The following is a 21,531-nucleotide window of genomic DNA, read 5'->3' on the forward strand; positions in this document are numbered from 1 at the left end:
TGAATTCCTTTTTCTAGTCCACATTAGCTCACCCACCCTCAGTGTGCAGCCCTGACTGGTCTCCCGGCTTCACATTCTTCCTTCCGTTCATTTCCAGACCATTGCACTTGCCCATCTCTAACAGACATCTTTTCTTTTTACCCCAACTGTTGCCATATTTGTCGCATGCCTGTCAAAAATATTTCCCATCTCCTAAAATGCATGTGTTGTAGTTTTCTCCTGTCGCACACCTTCACAGCCTCTGCCATCCTCTTTCAGGGAGGCTGGGCTTTGCTGAGGCCTGCTCTCGATTTTTTTTTTTTTATGGCTATGGCTTTTAAGTTACTGGGATCTCACATAATTACTCTCTTGTATTGGTTCCTCAATGGCTGGATTCTATGTTTCCCTTTGTCTTCTTAGACTGTGCTGGAACACCTTTCCTTGGGAAGAAACACATAGTATTTGTAGTGATCTGGCCTGGGAATCTCTCCTATAGATGGAGTTTAGGTTGAAACTAATTTCCACCATCCTCAGGATACTTTTCTGTTATAGTTTCAAGAACATAGTGATTCTGGTTTTTTCGCTTTATTTATATATTTTAATTTTTATGACTCCTGATCCTCCTGTCCTCTCTGGGATGTTGGGATTGCAGGCACACACCACCATACCCAGTTTAATTTTTATGGCTCCTGATCCTCCTGTCCTCTCTGGGATGTTGGGATTGCAGGCACACACCACCATACCCAGTTTAATTTTTATGGCTCCTGATCCTCCTGTCCTCTCTGGATGTTGGATTGCAGGCACATACCACCATACCCAGTTTAATTTTCATCTTTTAATATTAAAAATTCTATTAGTCCTGTTTCCTGCATCTTGATAGAAACTCCTTTATTTATTTAATTCAAATGAAATATCATAAAGAAATAAGTTTGTGTCAGTCCATGATGTTTAAATGAATTTAGAATCCATATATAGCTGGAGAGAAGGCTCACTGGTTAAGAGTGCTTCCTTCTCTTTCTGAGGACCAGAGTTTGGTGTCCAGCACTAATATGGTGGCTCACAACCACCCACAACTTCAGTTTCAGGGGATCTGAGGCCTCTTCTGACCTCTGCAGGCACTAAGCATGCACATGTGCACATGCATACATGTGCTGACTGAATAATGATACATGTTGTTCTTTGTCTCTATTTTAGGAACCACCTATTAGTAGTGCTTTTTGCTGCTTTATTTTTTTTAAAAAAAAACATTTTGTAGGCTTAGATTTATTAGTGTAGTTTATGGCGGTTATAAGCCAGCAAAAGTAGTAACTACAATTATTAAGTTCCCAGTCACCATCAAGACAAAGTTCCCTTTACAGTGATGTTACAGGCGTTCTTCAGAGATTTACTTCTGCTATTGTCTAGTTCCCAGAAGGGAAAGTTTGAATATCCGGACAGGAGTGCTTTGTCCCCTGCTGTGTATTGGTCGGAACTGGGAGTACGGCCTGAAGAGGGCAGCAGCGGGGAGCAGAAGTGGCTGCTCTGAGTTGAATAGAGGAGTCTGTCTTTATCCGGAGTTCAGAGTCTGACCTGATGGGGGCAGTGTTTGGTGTTTCTAGCCAGTAAGTTGCTGATTTGCTAAGTGTGCCCCTGAGAGACTAGGATTAGACTGAATCTAATGAAATGTTTTGGTATTCCAAAGACAAGCCAGTATACATGCATGATTAGAAACCATGTATATGAGGCGGATGGGTGAAGCATCACCAGAAGGTCTATATTTTATTTTGACTTCATTTTTATTCTCGTCTAAGTTTTTTGTCAAAATTAATTGTTACCATGTATATGCTGTTATTCCTTAATACAAGTTGCACGTCCTTATTTGAAATCTGAAACGTTTTGAGTGCCAACCTCAAGTGGAAAATTCCACAGCTGACCTCATGAGATGAAGTAGCAGACAAAGAGCAAAAACTGACAAAGTTACCTTTAGACTTTGTGTGAGGAGCACAGACAGAAGTGTCTGTGCTGAGACTTGGGTCCCATTCGCAGGAAATCCATACATACATATGTATGTATATGTACACACATGTGTGTGAATGCATACTACATATTTACATACATATGTGTCAGTCTTCCAAAACCCACTATCTTAGTTCGGGTTTCTTTTGCTGTGATGAAATACTATGACTAAAAGCAATCTGGGAAGGAAAGGGATTGTTTTGCCCATCATCATGGAAGGGACTTCAGGGCAGGAATGGGGCAGGGGCAGGAGTGTTGTAGGAAGCTATGGAGAAGTGCTACTTACAGGCTAGCTCTCATGGCTTGCTTAGCCTGCTTTCTTATAGCACACAGGACTGTCAGCCCAGATGTGGCACCACCCACAGTGAGCCAGACCCTTTATCATCAATCATCAATCAAGAAAATGCACCACAGGTTTGCCAATAGGCCAGTCTAATGGGGATGTTTTTCAACTGAGGTTTCCTCTTCCAAAACGACTCTAGCTTGTATCAAGTTCACAAAAAAACACTAACCAACACACAGTATTTTCTGTCCCAAGGAATTTTGATTTGAGATCTTCAGCCTATAATAGTGACCCTAAAAGGTATCTTCCATTGGAATAAAAGCTTTCAATGAAAATCAGTTTCCTTTTTCATGTTGTATTTACCTTTTGGGCTTATAAAAGTATGTACTTTAACACACAGGTAATAAAAGTGCACATAGTAGCTGAGTAGCTTAAGAAACATCACAGCTTTAGATATAATTGAAACACTTCTGGCAGGCTGGAGAGATGGCTCAGGTTCAGAGCACAAGCTGCTCTTCCAGAGGTCCTGAGTTCAGTTCCCAGCATTCATATGGTGGCTCACAAACATCTATAATGAGATCTGGTGCCCTCTTCTAACCTGTAGGCAGAACACTGTATATATAATTTTTAAAATCTTGAAAAGAAATGAAAGAAAAACACTTCTAGCTTGAAAAAAGTCTTTAAAATAGTATTTTTTAAAAACAACACCTGGGGCATTTTGATATGGAGCAAGTGCTTTTAGAAAGAAACAGAACCCGTTTTATCTACCATGTGGGTATTACTGATTGTGAGCTTCTAGTAGTTTTCCATGTTCTGTTCTTTCAACTGTGTCTTTTGCCTGCCTCGTTTTTCATGTGTTTATGAGAGTACTGATGAGCAAAGTGATAGTATGATAGGAATCATTAGTTACAGGAGGAAAGGAAGGCGCATCTGAATTAGTGGTTTTTGTTGTTTTCTAAGAATGTTAAGTTTTTGGTATTCTGTTTTAAAGAATGTTGCTGTTGATCTTCATTCAGTGACACTATTTGACCATGGACTATATGGGTCTTAACATACTTGAGGCTGTTCCATTGTCTGATATGGCTGTATTCTTGCAAATGAATGGATACTTCTAAAGTGTTTTAAAGATTGTTGGGAGGGCTCAAAGAGTCGTCTTCTTCCCAGTGACACTGTAGATAGTTCTTCACTCGTTTATGTCTGTGGTAAGATTCATCTCCCAATTTATAGTTAATTTTTCAGTTCTAGAGTTGAACCCAGGGCCTTAAGCTTACAGCTCTAGCACAATAATTCTTAACTAATATTCTTCAAATATTTTTACTCCATAACCTGTTAAGATTGTGTGCTCAGCATTTGGTGGTAGGGGTATTGAGAGTCCTTCTCTGGAGAGGCTTAGATTTGTATGAGGGGGATATCCTGCAGGCAGTTTAGGGTACCCAAAGAGAAACATTCTGTGGTGTGGTTGTTGGCAGAGGTGTGCTAGGAGGTAGGTGGGGTCCAAGGACAAAGAGGGAGACGATGGCATCTGCAGCGGAGAGCAGCAGGAAGGTGTTGTGATGTGTGCTAAATGGCTAGGGGAGAATCCACACTTGAGTTTGCATTTAAGTACCAGGTGGCACTGTGCTTGCACATGACATGAAGCCTTCTGTTCTCAGATGTGAGGAAATGCTAATGCTTAAGGGAGTGGGCTTAGAGAAACTTGTGGCCCCTGGCTTGTTGGCGGGTGAGCAGCCAGGCACACCAACTCTTGACTTCAGAACACTTTCAGCCACAAAGATACTTAGTGTTCACCTTGTATTTACTATAGTATGATGATGCTCTTGAAGGCATTGTATTTTATTAAAGTGATGGTATAGAAGTAGAAAGCTGCCTTTTGTTTAAGAAAAAACACTGAAATCTTACTTAAAACTTTTTGTACCATTTATAAAGGAAATTGATAATAGGTACTTGACAGGTTTGGTTTTATAGGTATCATACCAAGAGCTGCATTTTACAACCCATTCCCCAGACGTGATCTGGGGACATTAAAAGCCTCCAGTGGTTTCCCTGCAGAGCCACACATGCTGCTACGCCAGCCAGTTCATAGACTGTAAAAATACATTAATGCTTTATCATTTGACCTTTTAACCAAGGAAAAAGAGCACATTTTATAGGTTTAACTTACTGTGACATTCTCTTCTATTTCCCTTCCCCTTCAGGTATCTCCAGGGCACCTTACTAAAAAGTATAGCTCATGCTCAACAATATTTCTAGATGACAGCACAGTCAGCCAGCCTAACCTTAGAACCACAATAAAATGGTGAGTACAACTAGGCTGCCAAGCACTGAGCAACAGACCCCTCTGCTAAAAGCATCCCAGCCATTTTTGGTGATTTCAGTCATTTGATTATCTATTAAGCACCCCGTTCCAAGAAATGGGAGTCAATTAGATACTGACTTTTAAGGGACTAAATGTAAAGTTTCCGCTTCCATTGTATTTTAAACTGCATGGTGGAAAGGAGAGCCCGTTAGTGAGAAGTCCCAGGGAAGTCTGCAGCTGTTGGGTGCATCTTCAGTGTGACAGCACTGTGGGCAGAGCAGATGTGCTAGACCAGGTAGCTCTTCACTCTCACAGACCTGCACAAAGCTCACTGCTTTGAAAGCTGCCCTCTCCCTGGCGCCACAGGACACGGCAGCCTCATATATAGGTTATAGTTGGAAATAACTTGAAATACCCTAAGATGAGTTCAGATTGATACAGTAACACCCCCTCCCCCAAAAATGCAGAACTTTTCTCACTGCATTGGAGTTTTCCAGGCAATGTTTCTTGGGTATGTTAAATTTTGATTTTTTTTTTTTATTAAATGTTGTTTGGGAAATGCTTGTTTGGGGTGTTAATGCCTTTTTCCCTAACTTTACCCCTTAGTCTCAAATAGTAATCAACTTATAAACCTAATTTTGTTTCTAATGTACTAGCATTTTAAATTTGTTTTGGCCAATTGTCAGTAATTTCTTCATTTAAAAGCTGCAAGTTCTTCATCATCATCATGTGCCTCTCCTTTTATACTCACCACAACGTTGAGATTAAATTGTGTGTTAGCAAAACCAAGCCCCAGTTCTCAGTCTTCTGTTAAGTAAAGACTGAGTGTTGGTATTTGCAAAAAACTCAGTCTGTGAGCAAAAAGATGATTGAAGTTTCATTAGAGTCCTCAGATCACTTCGAATTCAAAGGATCCTGCTGTTTCTAGCTATAATTCAGTGCATATTCAAACAGCAGCGCTGTCAAACTAATCGGTTTCATGCCCCTCCCCCAACTCGATGTAATCTAATTTTTTGGAAGCTACTTTTGAAGGATAGTTTTAATTTGTCTTCTTTAATTAAATTCTAAAAATGGATACATTTACATGATGAAGTCAACCAAGAAAATTAGAGCAAATTGACTTTTAGGAAAGAGTTTGAAAAGTGTTTTATTATAGGCAATAATGTATGGCTTTCAAGGAGATTAAGAAATCATTTTGACTCACAACTTTTTCCAGTATACATGCCTGCAAATGAACATGGCAGCTTATATCTGTAATCCCAGCAATTGGGAGGCTGAGGTGGCAGGATTCAGAAGTTCCAGCTCGTCCTCGGCTACATAGCAAGTTAAGGGCCAGCCTCGGTTACATGAGACTTATCTCTAAGAAAAGAAAAATACATGTCTGTGAGCACATGCATTTTTCTCAATTTGCCTTTCCCTCAATTCCTAGTCCCTTTAAGGAAGGAGATGTATGTGAGGCACTAATTGCATTGTCAAAAAGTGTCCAGGCAAGTCCTTTGACCTTAACCATAGCCCCTTGGCAATCACCCTGGGAACCTGAGAAGTAATGTTGATGCCCAAGTCGTGCCCCGTGCCAATTGCTCGGACTGCAGTGGGAGGCAGCGTGGGAGCCACTGCTTAATGAGAATTCAGGACTGTGGCCGTCTGCTTGGGGGGCCTTATCTGCATCAGTTCTCCCTTTTCTGTAAACGTGGTTGTTGTGTGAGCTGTCATGTAAATCTAAAATCTTAGTGGTCCTTCTCGGAACCAATTTTGTGTGTGATTTTAAAATCAGTCTGAGGGTAAAACGGAAGCACTGTAGAAGTATCCATCTTCGATGTCAGTAATGTTACAAAATCCAAATTTTTAAATTTAAAATATATATAACTACTTCTAAAATTCAGATTTGCCTTCCCTCAAATATTTTGAGTTTTGTTTTAGCTGGTAAGGGCAGATGGAAAAAAGAAACAACTCTGTTCCCTAGTTCCCATCATGTGTGGCAAGCTTAGGAGTAATCCATGTCTAAAGGGTGTGTCTGCTGTTGATATTTCACTTCAGCTACATTAGAAATAGCTGCCATTACTGCTGTGCTGTACTGTCGGCACTGCTTATCTCAGGACAGCCGGGCACTCGGCCACATATACTAATAATCACACAGAGGGGATCTTAAACGCTCTTATCCCGTCTGCAGGGCTTTTCATTGCTCACCGTAGGGAGCTGATCATTTGTGGTGACTAACTGGCTAACGAACTGAAGCCTATGTACAAATAGTACACCTTACACAGGACAGATGACAGGCGTGCACATGGTCATAATCAACAGAAGCATGCCTTCTCACCGCATGTTGTCAGTTGTGTAAGAGTTCTTCATGGTACTTTTGTAACAAAGATTTCAGGGCTTCTGGGAAGGTCAGCCCTGCTTACAAATGATAAAATGAATTACTTCAATTTTTCTTTCCTTCCACAGTGTGACCTTAGCAATATATTACCACATAAAGAACAGGTGAGCTTCTTAAAACTTGTCTTACTATTGTACCTAATTACCTCACATAATACCAAATATAGTACTAAGATGTAATGTGGGTATCAGACTTTGTAGAGCACTTTTATTAGATATTGAAATGAGTCTCTTATTACAGTTTCTTATTCCTAAGATCCTTTAAGAGCTCTTAGTTATTGAAGGTTCTAAAAAGTATGGTTTTCTTATATCGGTACTTGCTGGTTTATATATATTAAAATTAAAAACATACATTGTAACAAGCACAGTACTTTTCAAGCTTGATCCTACTAATTTTTTTAAACCAATTTCTTGTTGTGTCTGCATGCATTGTAGGATGTTTAACAATGTTACAATTGTCCACTCCCATTGTGACAATCAAAAATCACATCAAAGAACCACCTTAACATATTTTTAAAAAAAAAAACTTTTTCTGCATCAAAATATTGAGAGAAGATACATTATTTGCATTCTTACAAATCTCTTTAACGTATAACTTAGTAGAAAGACAAGTATATTTTCATGTTTCTCTCTTCCCTTTCATCTGTTTTAAAGAAGCTAGAAGCCAGTCCTATTCACATACATTTAAGAGGAAGTTATTTTTAAAGCTTTTAGATTTCTCTGATACTCTGTAGTACTACACTAAAGCTCCATAAGAGTGCTCCATGGTAATAGTTTATATTTCACGGTGAATCTTTAGTACATAGTTCCATGGCATGTCCTGTCACAGGGAAGTAATGATCACCTTTGTGAGCACTGCAAAGCTGTCGGGCATGTATCACAATGCACACGTCTTCCAAAAGCTTGACAGCTTGAATTTTATCATGACAAATTATATTTTCCTCAAAGTGACAGGCCCACTACATCCATCTTTGAGAGTAGTTGTGGTTATTCATAAAAATGATATTCTGTAATAAGGAGCTGGTTGAGTTCACAGGTAAATCACAAACACTGAGCGTGAAAAAGAAGGGTCAGGATTTAGTGACATTAGTTTCCTGCTTCATCAAAGGCTGGAGAGCTCAGCAGCAGGCTTATAAAACACAAGTCCAGTGGCAGTGGAGAAGGTAACAAGGAGTGTGTGCACATTGCTTTCTCAGTCAGCACAGCGCTCAGCAGTGAGGAGCACGGCAGTGAGGAGCAGGCAGTGCTCTAATACGATGGACAGTCGGGGCCGTGTGCCTCCTGCTCGGGGGACTCCTCATGAGTCCACAACTGCAGAGACGCAGTGCTTAAATACGTGGGCTATTTGTCTGCTCAACCTTTAAGTAAAAAAAAAAAAAAAAAAAAAAGAAAGAAAAAGTGATGTTTTAAAATAAAAAGGGCATCTAAGTTTTAATTCGTAACTATTTAAAGAAGCAAGTGCATAATTTAAAAATAAACATAATGCAGAGAACTAAAGAGAGGCAGAAACTTGTGAAATTTAAACTCCATTCATCTTCACCCAAGTTGCAAGTTGTTGACTGATTTGGTTATTGACGCCACTAACTGGTGGAGATGCTGCAGAACTGAATAGGAAGAGGTTTGAAGATGGAATCCAGGAGGAATTGTAAACTGTTGCTTTATTAAAGGCTGGGCTTCTATTTCAGCCCCTACGTTCACAGTTTAACTAAGACGCTAACAGCCTGTGTTACCTGTTGAACTTTATAGGGATGCAAATAGATCCCTGGACATTTTTGATGAGAGATCACATCCACTCACAGTAAGTACCTGTTTGCTTTGTTTTTAAGTTGTATTTTTCTTTCCTAGATCTGTTTATTCCATGCTTGTTTTTGTTTGTTTGTTTGTTTGTTTTTTTGCGATTGATAGAGAAAGTTGCTCCTAGATTGAGTAAGGAGCCTTGTTTCATCACTGTGATAGAGAACAACAGGCTTGCTGCTATGTCAAGTGGTGACCTAAGGGAAAAACTGGATTGTCTAAATATCAGAAAACCCAGCTTTTCAACAGATCATCTTCAGTAACATCAAACTGTATAAATATTTGTAAATAAATTCAACAAATATGTACAATCTCTCAAGAAAATTAGGAAACTTTAAATCAGTTAAAATGGTATAAGCCAGGTGTGGTTGGGTACACCTGTAATCTCCATACCTTGAAGGTTGCAGCAGGACAACGATTTGGAGAATAGCCTGTGCAACACAGTAAGACCCTGACTTGAAAAAGAACCAAAGTAATCAATCAGAAAGCAAACAAAGAACCTATAAAAACTTAAGAAATCACTTCCTCGGGCATATGTGGGCCACTCTTGATACTTAAGAGTGGCTGGTGAGTGTTATATGGACAAGTCAGTGTTAAGAGCCTATGGTTACAGGAAACTTTTTAAAAATGGTTTTTTTTTCAAAGTTCATTGTAGACAGGTATGACCCTTGTGACATATTAGGATTAGTAAGGTTTCAGCATAAAAAGAATGGAAAAAGTTAAGGAGGAAAATAGAGGGGTATAAATTTTTTGAGCTTATGCTTGTGTGTCTTTTTAATAAATTATGAATGGATGTGGATAATTACGGTACAGCCATATATTGCTTAACTGTGGGTACATCATATGTGTTACGTGATTTCATTCTTCTGCCAACATCATAGAATACTTAGAGATGGCTACAGTATTACTTGTTGATATTTTATGGAACTGATACTATATATTTAATCCATCATTGCCTGAAATGTCCTCATGCCAATTGACTGTAAGATCCACACTGTTTATATTAAAAAAAAACTGAAAGTCACTGGGCATGATGAACGCACACCTTTCAGTCTCCAAACTCAGGAGGAAGAGGCAGGTGGACCTCTAAAATTCAAGGCCAGCCTGATCTACATAGTGAGTTCCAAGACAGCCAGGGCTACAAAGTGAACCGTGCCTCAAAACAAACATACCAACAAAAAATGAAATAGAAAAACTAAGTCAAACCACCTAGGCCAACAAGATGGCTCTGCAGGTAGAAGCACTTGCTGCCAAGCCTGAGGCCATGTCTGACCCCATGGCTGTGCCTTCCACACACATATATACAAATACACATGGTAAATGCTTAAAAAGCAGCCGTAGTACCCAATTGACTTATCTTGAAGAACATGTGGGCACGATGTAAAGACTGCTATCTTAAGACTACTTAAAATGTCCTTCAGTCAATATTTATATTGTTTTTCTTTCAGAGAGAGAAAGTTCCAGAGGAGTACTTTAAGCATGACCCTGAACACAAATTTATTTACAGATTTGTCCGTACACTTTTTAGCGCTGCACAGCTGACAGCGGAATGTGCAATAGTGACGTTGGTAAGCTATTCCCTTCTGATCAAGCTTTATTAGAAAGTTTGCACCCAGATATGTTTAATCCCTGGAATTATCATAAGAACTTTAGTAAGAGGAACCTTTTCAAGGAATGCAAAGACATATCTGCATTTAGCCTTCATTATGGTTTAAAAGTTGCCATTGCTTTTATTATCACAAAGCATTTTCTGATAAAGGCAGTAAGAGGGAGTTCCCTTCCATACCTCAGTACACATACACAGGACATGTTAATGGGGCAGTAACAGACTCAAGTGGTTCATGGAAACTGGATCAGTGCAGTTTAGGGCACATGCCAGGCTGCAGCCCCAGGTGCTTCTGTTGTGTGCTGTGATTGATCTCTGCCCCGTTCTTTGTTCTTGGATGATGGGTGCCCCCCCACCTCCGCTGCCTTGTGTCTGCCTATGAAGTTCCCAGGTGTGTAGCACCAGTTCTTAGAGAGACTTTGTGACCTTGCTGAGCTGCGGCTGTGGCCTGACCTTTGTGTCACCCATCCAGAAGGCCTAGAGATCATTTTGAATAATGGGTGCTGTTCAAGTGGTTGGAATTCTACTGCCCCAGCAGTAAATTCATAGTGAAAAGTCAAATGTGTGGACCTGAGGAAAGAGTCCTTAGGTTGGTCCTACTGCTTTAGCATCCACTTGACTCTGATGTGTGCCTGAGTAGAGGCCCAGTGGGCACTTCTGCCATGGAGGTGGGGAATGCAGGATGGAGACTGGTGGGAGGGGGGTGGGTCCTTGTAAATTTTGAATATACAGGACTGCAGAATGAATTAGAGTCAGGGATAAAGACTTTAAAGTATTTGTTGAAGTGCAGAGAATGTTTACAGTAAAATGGACAGCCCTCACAGGACAGCCCTCACAGATCTACCATCAATAATATTTAGGAGATGATTCTGTAAAGGAGGAGGCCAAGCACACCAGGAAGAAATCCAGGAATGAATAATAGAAGTCAAGATAAGTATGTTCCCACAATGGCAGATGCTGTGAGGCAGAAGTGTGCACCCTGGACGGCTGCTCTACACCATTGTTGTAGCTCGGGGGCAGAGTAGAGAGCAGAAGGGATGAAAGTCTTGCCCTAAGAGTGTATATTCTAGGCAGGCGGTGGTGGTGCACACCTTTAATCCCAGCACTTGAGAAGCAGAGGCAGGTGGATCTCTATGAGTGCCAAGAGAGGCTCCAAAGCTACACAGAGAAACCCTGTCTCAAAAAACAAAAAATAAAAACAGAGTGCATATTCTAATGAGGAAGATCACAGGTGTTTTTGCAGTCTCAGATAGTTGTTGTATGCCATGAAAATTGAGTGTGGTGAAGGCTAGGTGACCAGAGAGCTTTCTGTTTAGATAGGATGAGTAAAAGACCTCCTCAGAGAAGTGGCATTTGAACAATGGCCTAACTGCAAAGAGGAAGGCAAGCTTATATTTGATAGGCTGGGAGCACTGCCAGAACTGATGCAAGAACATTCTATGTGCTCAAGGAAAGCAGGATGGGCATGTGGTGGGCGTGCGGACTAAGGGAATCGGGAGAGGAGATGCCAGGAACAATTCCACAGGGAAACGGTTCCAGGTTGACTAGTAACTTTTGGTAAGTCTTGAGCAGGGGGAAAATGATCTTAATTTAGGAGGCTTTCCTGTTTTTGGAGGGGTAGACTGTAATTGGAGGCCAGAATAGAGGCCAACAGAGTGTTAGGATGCATACAGGCAAGCATTGGAAAATGGCCCAGGATAAAAGTTGTCAGGTTTCCATTGACAATAGCAAGAACACGTACTGCTTGTAGATTGGATAGGGTAACATAGGTTGGGCTTCTTCAACTAGACATTGGAGAGTTGGAGTAAAAACATATTTGTTTGTAAGTGAAGGAGTGATGAGCATGGCTAGAGCTATTTTAGAATAGTGATAACAGCCAGAGGCACACCCAAGTGTGTGCACTAAGTAGTGGGCCGGATGGAGGTGAGCTGTTATGTGCATGATCTGGGGAGCTTGAGAAGCAGCTCTTGGGAGTGTGGTGAGTGGCATCAGAGCAATCTAAACATTTATGTTGAACTAGATTTCTGGCAGGGGGGAAAGACTTCAAAAAAGAAAGCCATTTGGGGGCAGGTGTTGTTCACAGTGGGATGGAGTCAAGCCTTCACATAGAAGAGCTGGCTTCAGTTGGGGAAAAGACACGGGAGGGCAAGTGTTCAGCTGTGTGATGGCACCTAACATACCTGTTGGGAAACGGCAGCCAGGCTGTGCAGTGCTCCAGTGCTCCTCGACTGTCTCTGAGAAAGACTCAGTGCCAAGTGTGTGGATGGGAAGGTAGCGTCACTGAGAACATGCAGTGTTTGGTGGGCAACCTTCCAAAATCTGAGCCATTAGTCTAATGACCTTAAGACAGTGACTGACTCTTAAAAATACATTTGTTTCCCTTTTCATCTTGATATAAAGCGCTTACATACCATTTATGGGGTGCCTTCCACATCAGAGCTGTCAGCACCTGGTCTCTGCCAACTGGAGGATACAAATCTTCATCATTCTCCAAACAGATTGGCATTAGCATTTACACATGTACAGTGATTTTACCACTGTCACTAATCTAAAGGTGATTTTTAAAGCATATATGGGCTGAGCAGGGTGGCTCATGTATGTAATCGTTGCACTTGGGAGACTGAAGCAGAAGGATCACAAGTTCAGAGCCAGTCTGAGCTACTTAGTGATACCCTGCCTCACAAAGCAAGGAAGGGTTATATGCAAACACTGCCATACACACACACACACACACGCCATATATATGCACACACTCACACGTACATATGTACATATGTATGTATGTATGTATGGATCTTAAGCATTTTTGAGCCTAAAAACAATCTCCCTTGGATACCAAAGAACAACTGATGCCTTTCAGAGAGAATTTTGAAGAAACAACTCCTAGCTTGCTCCACAGTCTTCACTAAACTCAAGTAACTTCACCCAGTTGGTTATAGCAAAGGCCTTAGATAGGTTTAGGAACACTCTTGAGAATGGCTCACAAACTGCTGGCCACTTTGAGTTCCGAGGATAAACTGGCAGCTCCGCTACCACCTTAAAGCTGCAAGAGAGAAAATGGCTTCTTGGAAGAGGGAGAACCGAGGTATAAAGGACCGCCCTTGGGTGCAGGTGATTCCTTATGAAGGCACTGTGGTGCTGTCTGCCCAGTAGCCACTGGGAGGCTCTCTTATCCTCCTTCCACACAGGGTTCCTATGGACTGAAGACTGGCAGCTGTAAAACCATGTACAATTCCATGGGAGAGACTTGGGGTTACTGAACAGCCCAAGTCTGCACTGGCCTGCTGGCTGCTGTGCAAGCATGAAGATTATAGCTCTCTTCAGGACACCTGTTCCTAAGGGAAGTCTGACCACCTGCTGAGGTCTCTGCAGCACTGCCTAGTAAAACACAGAGGAGGCCTGTCACTCATAAACGCAGCCCTGAACTGAAGACCAGTGCTCTACTTTTGCAGGTTTACTTGGAGAGACTCTTAACTTACGCTGAGATCGACATTTGTCCCACTAACTGGAAAAGAATTGTTTTGGGAGCCATTCTTCTTGCCTCTAAGGTGTGGGATGACCAGGCTGTATGGAATGTGGACTACTGCCAGATCCTCAAGGACATCACCGTTGAGGACATGTGAGTTCATAAGGTTTTGCTGAACTTCCTAACCGTTTTCTAGTACTCTTAATTTGCTCCCATAAAATTTTACATAAAACTTAAAGAATGTTTTTAAAGGTTGTTTTAAACAGTCAGTGGAAACAGACATAAAATTATTCTTTCAGTCCAGCTGTGTAACAGTCCGTATTTTCTTTCATTAACTGATGTAGTATTTATAATGTGTTTGATAAACTGAGAGGTATTTTTCTTGTGACTTTGGTGACCTTTGCAAGGACAACATAACACTTTCGCTTTTTAAAATCACTATTCTCTCCCATTTTAAGGGGCTGCAAGTGTTCGTGTCTTAGAGCCTCTGCACCTGTGCAAGGCTGCAGCTGTAGCCTGTTTCATTGTGTAGTCACTTCTGCTGGACCTACACTAACTTTTTTTTTTTTTAAATCTGAGCATCTATAACAGAAATTATGAGGTACAAAAGTAAAAGTTTCAAGAGATGCTCCTGCCTCCTCTCCACGTGGGGTGTTTGTTTTTAGAAACTGGTCTTGATGGGCTCGGAAACTCCAGGATTCCTCTCAGGCAGGCAGTCCTAGAAGCAGCTCAGGGCCTTCACCAGAAAATGAGCACCCTCAGCCCTTGTCCAGTCAGAGCAGCTCTCTGCAGGCCCAGAATTGCAGAGAACATGGCCTTAGTGATGGCCACTAGCCTGGTGTTGGAGTGCACCATGGGCTTCAGTCCAGTACTCATGCAGTGACGGGAAGGCTGTGCAGTCTGCAAGCAAGAGGAGCACCAGAGAGGTTTCCTGCAAACTCTGACAGTGAGAATGTCTCTGTGGGGAGTACTTAAGAAATAGCATAGTGATGCAGAAACTCCTTGATTATATTGGCCACCACAGGAAGATCAGGATATACTGAGAGTAATAGAGGTTACCTATTCCTTTAGTTAGGACCGTCACTCAGAATTACCAGACTGTTTATAACTCAAGTCACTAAGGGACCACTGTTGGCAGCAGCTGGTGAAAATGGCCACGTTCGTTGTGGCACTGGTAGGTATCTTATGTGACAACGAAATCTGAACCAGATGGACGTACTTTAGGAAGTCACCAAGTCACTGTGTTAGTCATCTACAAACTGGTCCTGGGAAGAAGCAAAATACGTACTATGTACAATGAATGGCAGCTGAAAACATCTAAAACCTAAACTCCGCTGCCGGGGGCTCTAGCTGTAGTTGTAAGACCAGAAAAGATGCGGGCAAACATTTGGCTTTCCCCAGACATGAACGCAGCACTGCACTCTGTGAGCAGAGAAGCATCAGGAGCTCTTTGCTAACAGTCGCCTTTTGTTTAGGTCGAGAGCCAAAGAGCAAGACAATGAGGTTGATACGCACTTGTCTCCTCTTGCTGCTGGCTATTTGTAGTGTAAATTAAAAGCTAAAAATCAGTATCTGTCAGATTTTCCTCAAAACTTTCCACCATGTATGTGTCTTATTAGGATATATTTCTGTTTTAAAAAACAAGTTAACTAGGCAGCTGCTGCTCAGAAAATGTGCTGTGCCAGTAAATGGTTTGTATTCAGCCATGTAAGGGAAAAACAACAACAAAAACCCAGAAGGTGCATATTCTGTTGGCATAATGCTTTTCTTCAGTGATGAAGCCTCTATTAATAGACATGTTAATCCCATGAAGGACTGTATTTCCCCACAGTTAAGATGCATTAGTGAGGGAAGTATAAAAGGAGAGTGAAGTACGTTTGTTCCTGTAGCAAATTAAGTCTTGATTACCTGATTATTAAAACATTATCTGATTTACATTTCTATAGGCTTATTGCCATGTGAACGGGAAATTAATTTTGGAAGTAGACTGTTTAGCTTTAATTTTAACAAATGAGAAAACCTTATTTTACCTATTTTCCGTATAGAATGAGACAGTGAAAAAAATTTAGAACCAAGAAAAAAATCTGTTCTAAGGCAAGCCCCTGTTGGGTTTGCTCAAGTATTCATAATTTGTCTATAGTTTCTTCAGGGTTGTGACTGGTGAAGTTTACTCTCATTTTGTGTTTTTAAACCTTCAGCAAGTTCAGCGCGGTCACACATGTCCGTCCCCTACCCCCCCTATTGAGCTCACTCCTCTGTGCACACTGTCCTGGCTAGGGTTTTATTCCCAGCACAGGAACGGGTTTGTTAGTACAGTGTTCTAACAGACATAGTATACTGAAGTGGGCTTAGTGTGGCCAAGACGTCTGTCTTTGATCTCTCTGCTGTCCAGAGTTTAAAATGAGTATTGTGACTGTCGTAGTGACAGTTGGTCACCTTAGCGTAATATCAAGGTGAGCAGAAACTTGCATTGTGCCCTTTGACATCGATAGCCTCATGTGCCGGGGCGGGGGAAGGGATTTCCTTTCCCATCCAGTGCGGCTTATTTATTTATTTATTTATTTGAGATGAATCCTTGTTGCCTCAAGAGTTCCTCCCCTCAGAGATAATAGCGTGGCTCTCGATGGATCCATTTGTTGCCGTGGTGATGTGCCCACTCCTTTTGTTGGTGCTTCTCTACTTCAATAAGCCCCTTCCTGTTATCAGCCCAGGGAAAACGTCTGCAAGTTCTTCAGAGCTAATAAACAGCATACATCATTCCTTTCATCTGCTCACTAGAGCGGGCCGTGTGAGTGAGCGTGGAACACGGGTCGTCCAGCTGCACTAATGGAACTCTGAAGAATGAGCCTGCCAGGCAGCAGCACAAGTGCATGAGAGGAGGGCTGTAACCTTCCCCTCCCGAACTCAGAGTGCCGGGATGCCGAAAGGACCACGGAGAGTTCTACCTTGGTTAAGCATTATTCTGTTAAGCCAGCTGGGTAGCCTTCATGTGTTCCAAAACAAAATTTAGACCTATTCTAGAAGCTCTAAATGATAAATTTGAAGATAGCCCAGTTGACTAAAATTGTACTGTGTGAATTTTGCTGTGTTCCTCCTCCTCCAGGAATGAGATGGAAAGGCATTTCTTGGAGCTACTCCAGTTCAATATTAACGTTCCTGCCAGTGTTTATGCCAAATACTACTTTGACCTTCGCTCCTTAGCAGATGACAACAACCTGAGTTTTCTGTTTGCTCCTCTCAGCAAAGAAAGAGCACAGAACCTAGAGGTAAGGCTGGGGCCACCCACCCAGCACCTGTGAGGACAGCGGGAAGCTTCTAAGTTAACACATTGAAGATGTTATTATCTCTTTGGCATCATATTTCCTGGGCCTTTTATGGTTTCCACAAGTATCTACATTATATAGAGAGGTAGATCTTGCCTCCTGTGATCACAATTCAGTCTTGTAGTTATAATTGTTTCCCTTTTGAAGCTCTGCATTCCCACATAATCATATGTGGATAGCTTTTTGAAATTATATTCTTAATTATTCCTACCTACAAACCACAACTCTGCTGCATTTTGCTCAATTACAATTTGTCAGTAGAATATCATGAGTGTATTAGCAACATTAGCGATTAAAACAAGAGCCTATGTTTAGGATGCAAAATGCAGGTGTATTTCTCATACTGGATATAGTGTTTTCATAAAAGTGGTAACAAGGCTAGGGAAATGGCTCAGAGACTTCTCGAGGGTGCATCCGAGTTCAAATATAAGTAAGATGATATTGATGTAATAAGCCTGTCTGCATCTTTGAAAATTCAGTTTGGATGTGTGTGGTGTGTGCATGTGTGTGGTGGCCAGAGGCTGCCATAGATATGTGTCTTCCTCAGTCACTCTCCACTTCCACCTTGAAATAGGGCATCTGTCTCATTGAACCTGGAAGCTTACCAGGTTGCTAGATGGCTTACTGAGGCTCTGGCTTCCTCCTTTCACTAGTTAGGAGCACGGGAATTATAGGCGTGTAATTCCCACGTGCCAAGGTATCCAAACTCCAGTTCTCATGCATGCTCAGCCAGCACGTTTCCTTCAGAGCCCAAGGAACCCAGTTTTCATGACCCTGGAAAGATTAGGAAACTAACAGGAAGTAGCATCCCCAAGGCAGAGCACTGTAGACCTTTGTCCTCAGAGAGCCCAGGGGCTGCATCTGTTAGACTCTAAAGGTGGCTGAGTATACCAGTTAAGTCTCCATCCATTCCACGGAGCTAGTTTGTGTTCCTTTTTTTTTTTTTCGCTTTATTTTTCTCAAGGTTCTATTCCTTTTTTAAATGTCTGTGTTCTGTGTGATCACCTTTCCTAGGCCATTTCAAGATTATGTGAAGACAAATACAAGGACTTGTGTAGAGCCGCGGTGAGAAGATCTTTAAGCGCTGATAATTTCATTGCTATCCGGCGCTCTAACGCCATCCTCTCGTAAGAGAGCCCTGAGGAGTGAGAGCACCAGGCTCCTCATTGACAAAGACTGCAGAAAGAGCCCCTCTCCTGGCCAGAGACTGGCAGGGGGACTCCAGCCAATGGAAAGAACTCAAAGTCTGGACAGTGAATGCTGACTCCATAGGAAAGAATGGGACCTTGTCAAAGCAACCACTCTCTGTCCTTTGTAATGTAAAGTTACAAAAACCACTCCAAAGCAAAAGCTCTGACCACACACAGATATTGCTTACCATGTAGGCCGATGGCTGTGAAATATGTGAGGTTTTTAAATTGTTTCAACTTTTAGACTTTTGTTTGAGACAGGGTCTTATGTAGCCTGGGCTGGCCTCAAACTCAATATATGACTGAGGCTGGCTTTGAACTCCTAATCTTCCTGCCTCTACCTCCCAAATGCTGGGATTCCCATGCCTGGCTCAGATTTTTAGACTTTAAAGACACTAACCATATAACTTTGGTTTTTCTTGTTTTTCTTGCTCCCTATCCCCGTCCAACTGCTGCATATGCTGATTCAGTGTTACCATTAAAACATGAGACTTCTTCCCATTTGTGGTGCTGGGAATCAAACTGAGGACTTAGCATGTGCTTGGTGAGCACTTGACCACTGAGCTACACTTCTCAGCCCCAAGCATGGGATGCTTAACACTCATAAAGCCACCTAGGAGCAGAATGTAGCATCATTGGGTATTAAAAGTTCTCCTACTGTGTCATCAAAGCTGCTAGGCATTATTGGCAATCAGTTTCAGTTACCTGGGTAACAGTCACCATTCGTATTCCTTGCCAGCTCTGCTCACTAGCTTCTTGTTATGTTTGGAGCCGTGAAGAGAAGGTATCAGTTGTTGACTGCTTCTGTTGGGTCCACGCTGCATTTCTTGTAAACTATTAATGGTGCTTCTCATTATCCAATGGTTTTCCTCATGTTAACAAGTGTATTAAAAGATATTTTCACAATGCCAAACAACATAGTGGTCCAGTGATCATGAGCAAATATCTAAAAGACAAGGTGTCCCCAAAATTAGTGATGCTTTTTTACACTTAGTGTTCTGTGCCTGGGCTCTTGGGACACTGCAGCAGACATAGAAAAACCACAAGCTTTCACAAAAACATCATTTGAAAGTTTTAATTTTACCAATTTGAAATAATTAAGCTTCTAATTATTGTTTCTCTTGGCAATTGCAAACTATGAACCAAAAAATAAAAATAAAGGCTTGATATTCCAAATTTGGGGTATTAAGTTGAAAAAACCAGTAAAGTAAAACTTTTAAATAATGTTTCATTATTTTGTAGTGTTTATAACTCTACACTATCAATGTTTAAACCTGCATTGAGATTTGGGGGTTCCTGTGTATTTCCATGGAAGTGCTCCCCTCAGGTAGTTCTAACTGCTCTGATCACCTAAGTGTCTTTACATTGAGTTAAGGGAGGTTATGAAGAACACTGTTAACTCACATATAATACATGGAAAAAAAAATCAGATCCTCAAACAGCAGATAAAATGAGAAATTTAAAAAAAAAAAAACAGAAAAAAAACCACCTCTATCCTGCATGTTTGCCTGCCTGGGTGCAGCATCTTCTAAACTGCACCCAGGAGCCCTGAGCAAGGCTTCAAAAGGTGGGGAGGAAATGGTTAGGAAACGATGACAGCGGCGCCTAAATTTGAAATAACAAAATATTTGTTTTTTCAACCCCACGCATTCTATTCTCATGTGTAACCTTGGGAATCTTACCTGCAAGCATTCTGTGGGCCAAAATACTTCCTCTTGTGGCCGTAGCCCTTCACACGCTCAGTGCTGCCGGGTTCTTCGTTTGGAAAGGACAGACATAAATGTTAAGGAAAGATGTATGAAATATTACAATCTACCACCTCAAAAAACATTGTTTATGGAGTTCAGAGCGTAGAGATTCAAGTATTGATTGCAGTTTTATTTTGAAAAGAATGCTACAACTTAATGTGGTTTTTCTTTCTCATGTTTATATTAAAAGAGAAGCTAATAAATTCTATTTTAATTAAAATATGGCTAGTGTTGTTTGTACCACTTCTCTGTCCACAGGGCATTATATATCTCTAGAACGTGTGTTTTTTTACCTTGGTCTCCAACTGACCAAGCTGCTTTGATTCATGGTCTAGTTCAGGACTAGTGGTGGTCTCTGCTTAGACTGTTTTCTGCCTGAAGATATTATACCAGGAGTCTGTCTAGCCATAGTACCTAGTGACATCTTGCAGCGACCAGGAGTCTGTCTAGCCATGGTCCTTAGTGACATCGTACAGCGACCAGGAGTCTGTCTAGCCATGGTCCCTAGTGACATCGTGCAGAGACCAGAAGTCTGTCTAGCCATAGTACCTAGTGACATCGTACAGCGACCAGGAGTCTGTCTAGCCATGGTCCCTAGTGACATCGTGCAGAGACCAGGAGTCTGTCTAGCCATAGTACCTAGTGACATCGTACAGCGACCAGGAGTCTGTCTAGCCATGGTCCCTAGTGACATCGTGCAGAGACCAGGAGTCTGTCTAGCCATAGTACCTAGTGACATCGTACAGCGACCAGGAGTCTGTCTAGCCATGGTACCTAGTGACATCGTGCAGAGACCAGGAGTCTGTCTAGTTATGGTCCCTAGTGACATCGTGCAGCGACCAGGAGTCTGTCTAGCCATGGTCCTTAGTGACATCGTACAGCGACCAGGAGTCTGTCTAGCCATGGTACCTAGTGACATCGTGCAGCGACCAGGAGTCTGTCTAGCCATGGTCCTTAATGACATCATGCAGCACTGGCACATTTGAATAGTTCATCGTGGAGTCAGGAAGGATCCCAGTAGATGTGATTATAGGTATACACCAAAGAGAAAGAAGTAGCTAGAATAGTGTCAAATTAGAACATGTTCCACAGGGAATAAAACAAGTATGAATATTTGGATTGAGGTTTGAGGTTGCTTAAAATTCGCCACATGATGTTTCAAGTCTGCATTCCACGTGGGATAAACCCAATCAACCTAAGGGTGTTGTTTTTGTTTTGAACAGGAATCTCACCCTTGGCAGGTCTGGAAATGTTGAACAGCCCTGCCTCTGCTCATTGGTGAGGGTCCTGACATAAACAGTGGTATTAAATCCTGCTTGTGCTGCATATATATTTTACTTTTCAGTACTTGAAGTCAGATCTTTCCATGATGGGCCCCTTTGTTCTTGACGTAGGATAACTGAACTGACAATTTTAGGAAAGGAAAATCTGTCATAAATAACATAAGCCTTTAATCCCAGCACCCAGGATGCAGA

General features: G+C 41.7%; 1 protein-coding gene across 2 annotated transcripts in view; it reads left to right on the forward strand.

The window, feature by feature from the left end:
- The window catches only part of Ccnyl1 (cyclin Y like 1), a 33,035-nt gene extending 12,778 nt beyond the window's left edge, over positions 1-20,257 (forward strand). Inside the window, exons 4-10 of one of the 2 annotated variants that reach the window (XM_041631964.1) lie at positions 4,453-4,553; positions 6,999-7,034; positions 8,676-8,727; positions 10,172-10,291; positions 13,782-13,948; positions 16,899-17,061; positions 18,133-20,257. In XM_041631964.1, coding sequence (XP_041487898.1) covers positions 4,453-4,553; positions 6,999-7,034; positions 8,676-8,727; positions 10,172-10,291; positions 13,782-13,948; positions 16,899-17,061; positions 18,133-18,249 — 756 coding nt within the window. In that variant the 3' untranslated portion in view covers positions 18,250-20,257. The remainder of the gene's footprint in view (positions 1-4,452; positions 4,554-6,998; positions 7,035-8,675; positions 8,728-10,171; positions 10,292-13,781; positions 13,949-16,898; positions 17,062-18,132) is intronic. The other variant, XM_041631965.1, reaches the window with a different exon arrangement.
- Positions 20,258-21,531: the final 1,274 nt, after the last annotated feature.

Source organism: Microtus oregoni, unplaced genomic scaffold (assembly GCF_018167655.1).
Source record: "Microtus oregoni isolate MIOR12 unplaced genomic scaffold, Mior012 000038F_ref0000394, whole genome shotgun sequence".
NCBI lineage: Eukaryota > Metazoa > Chordata > Mammalia > Rodentia > Cricetidae > Microtus > Microtus oregoni.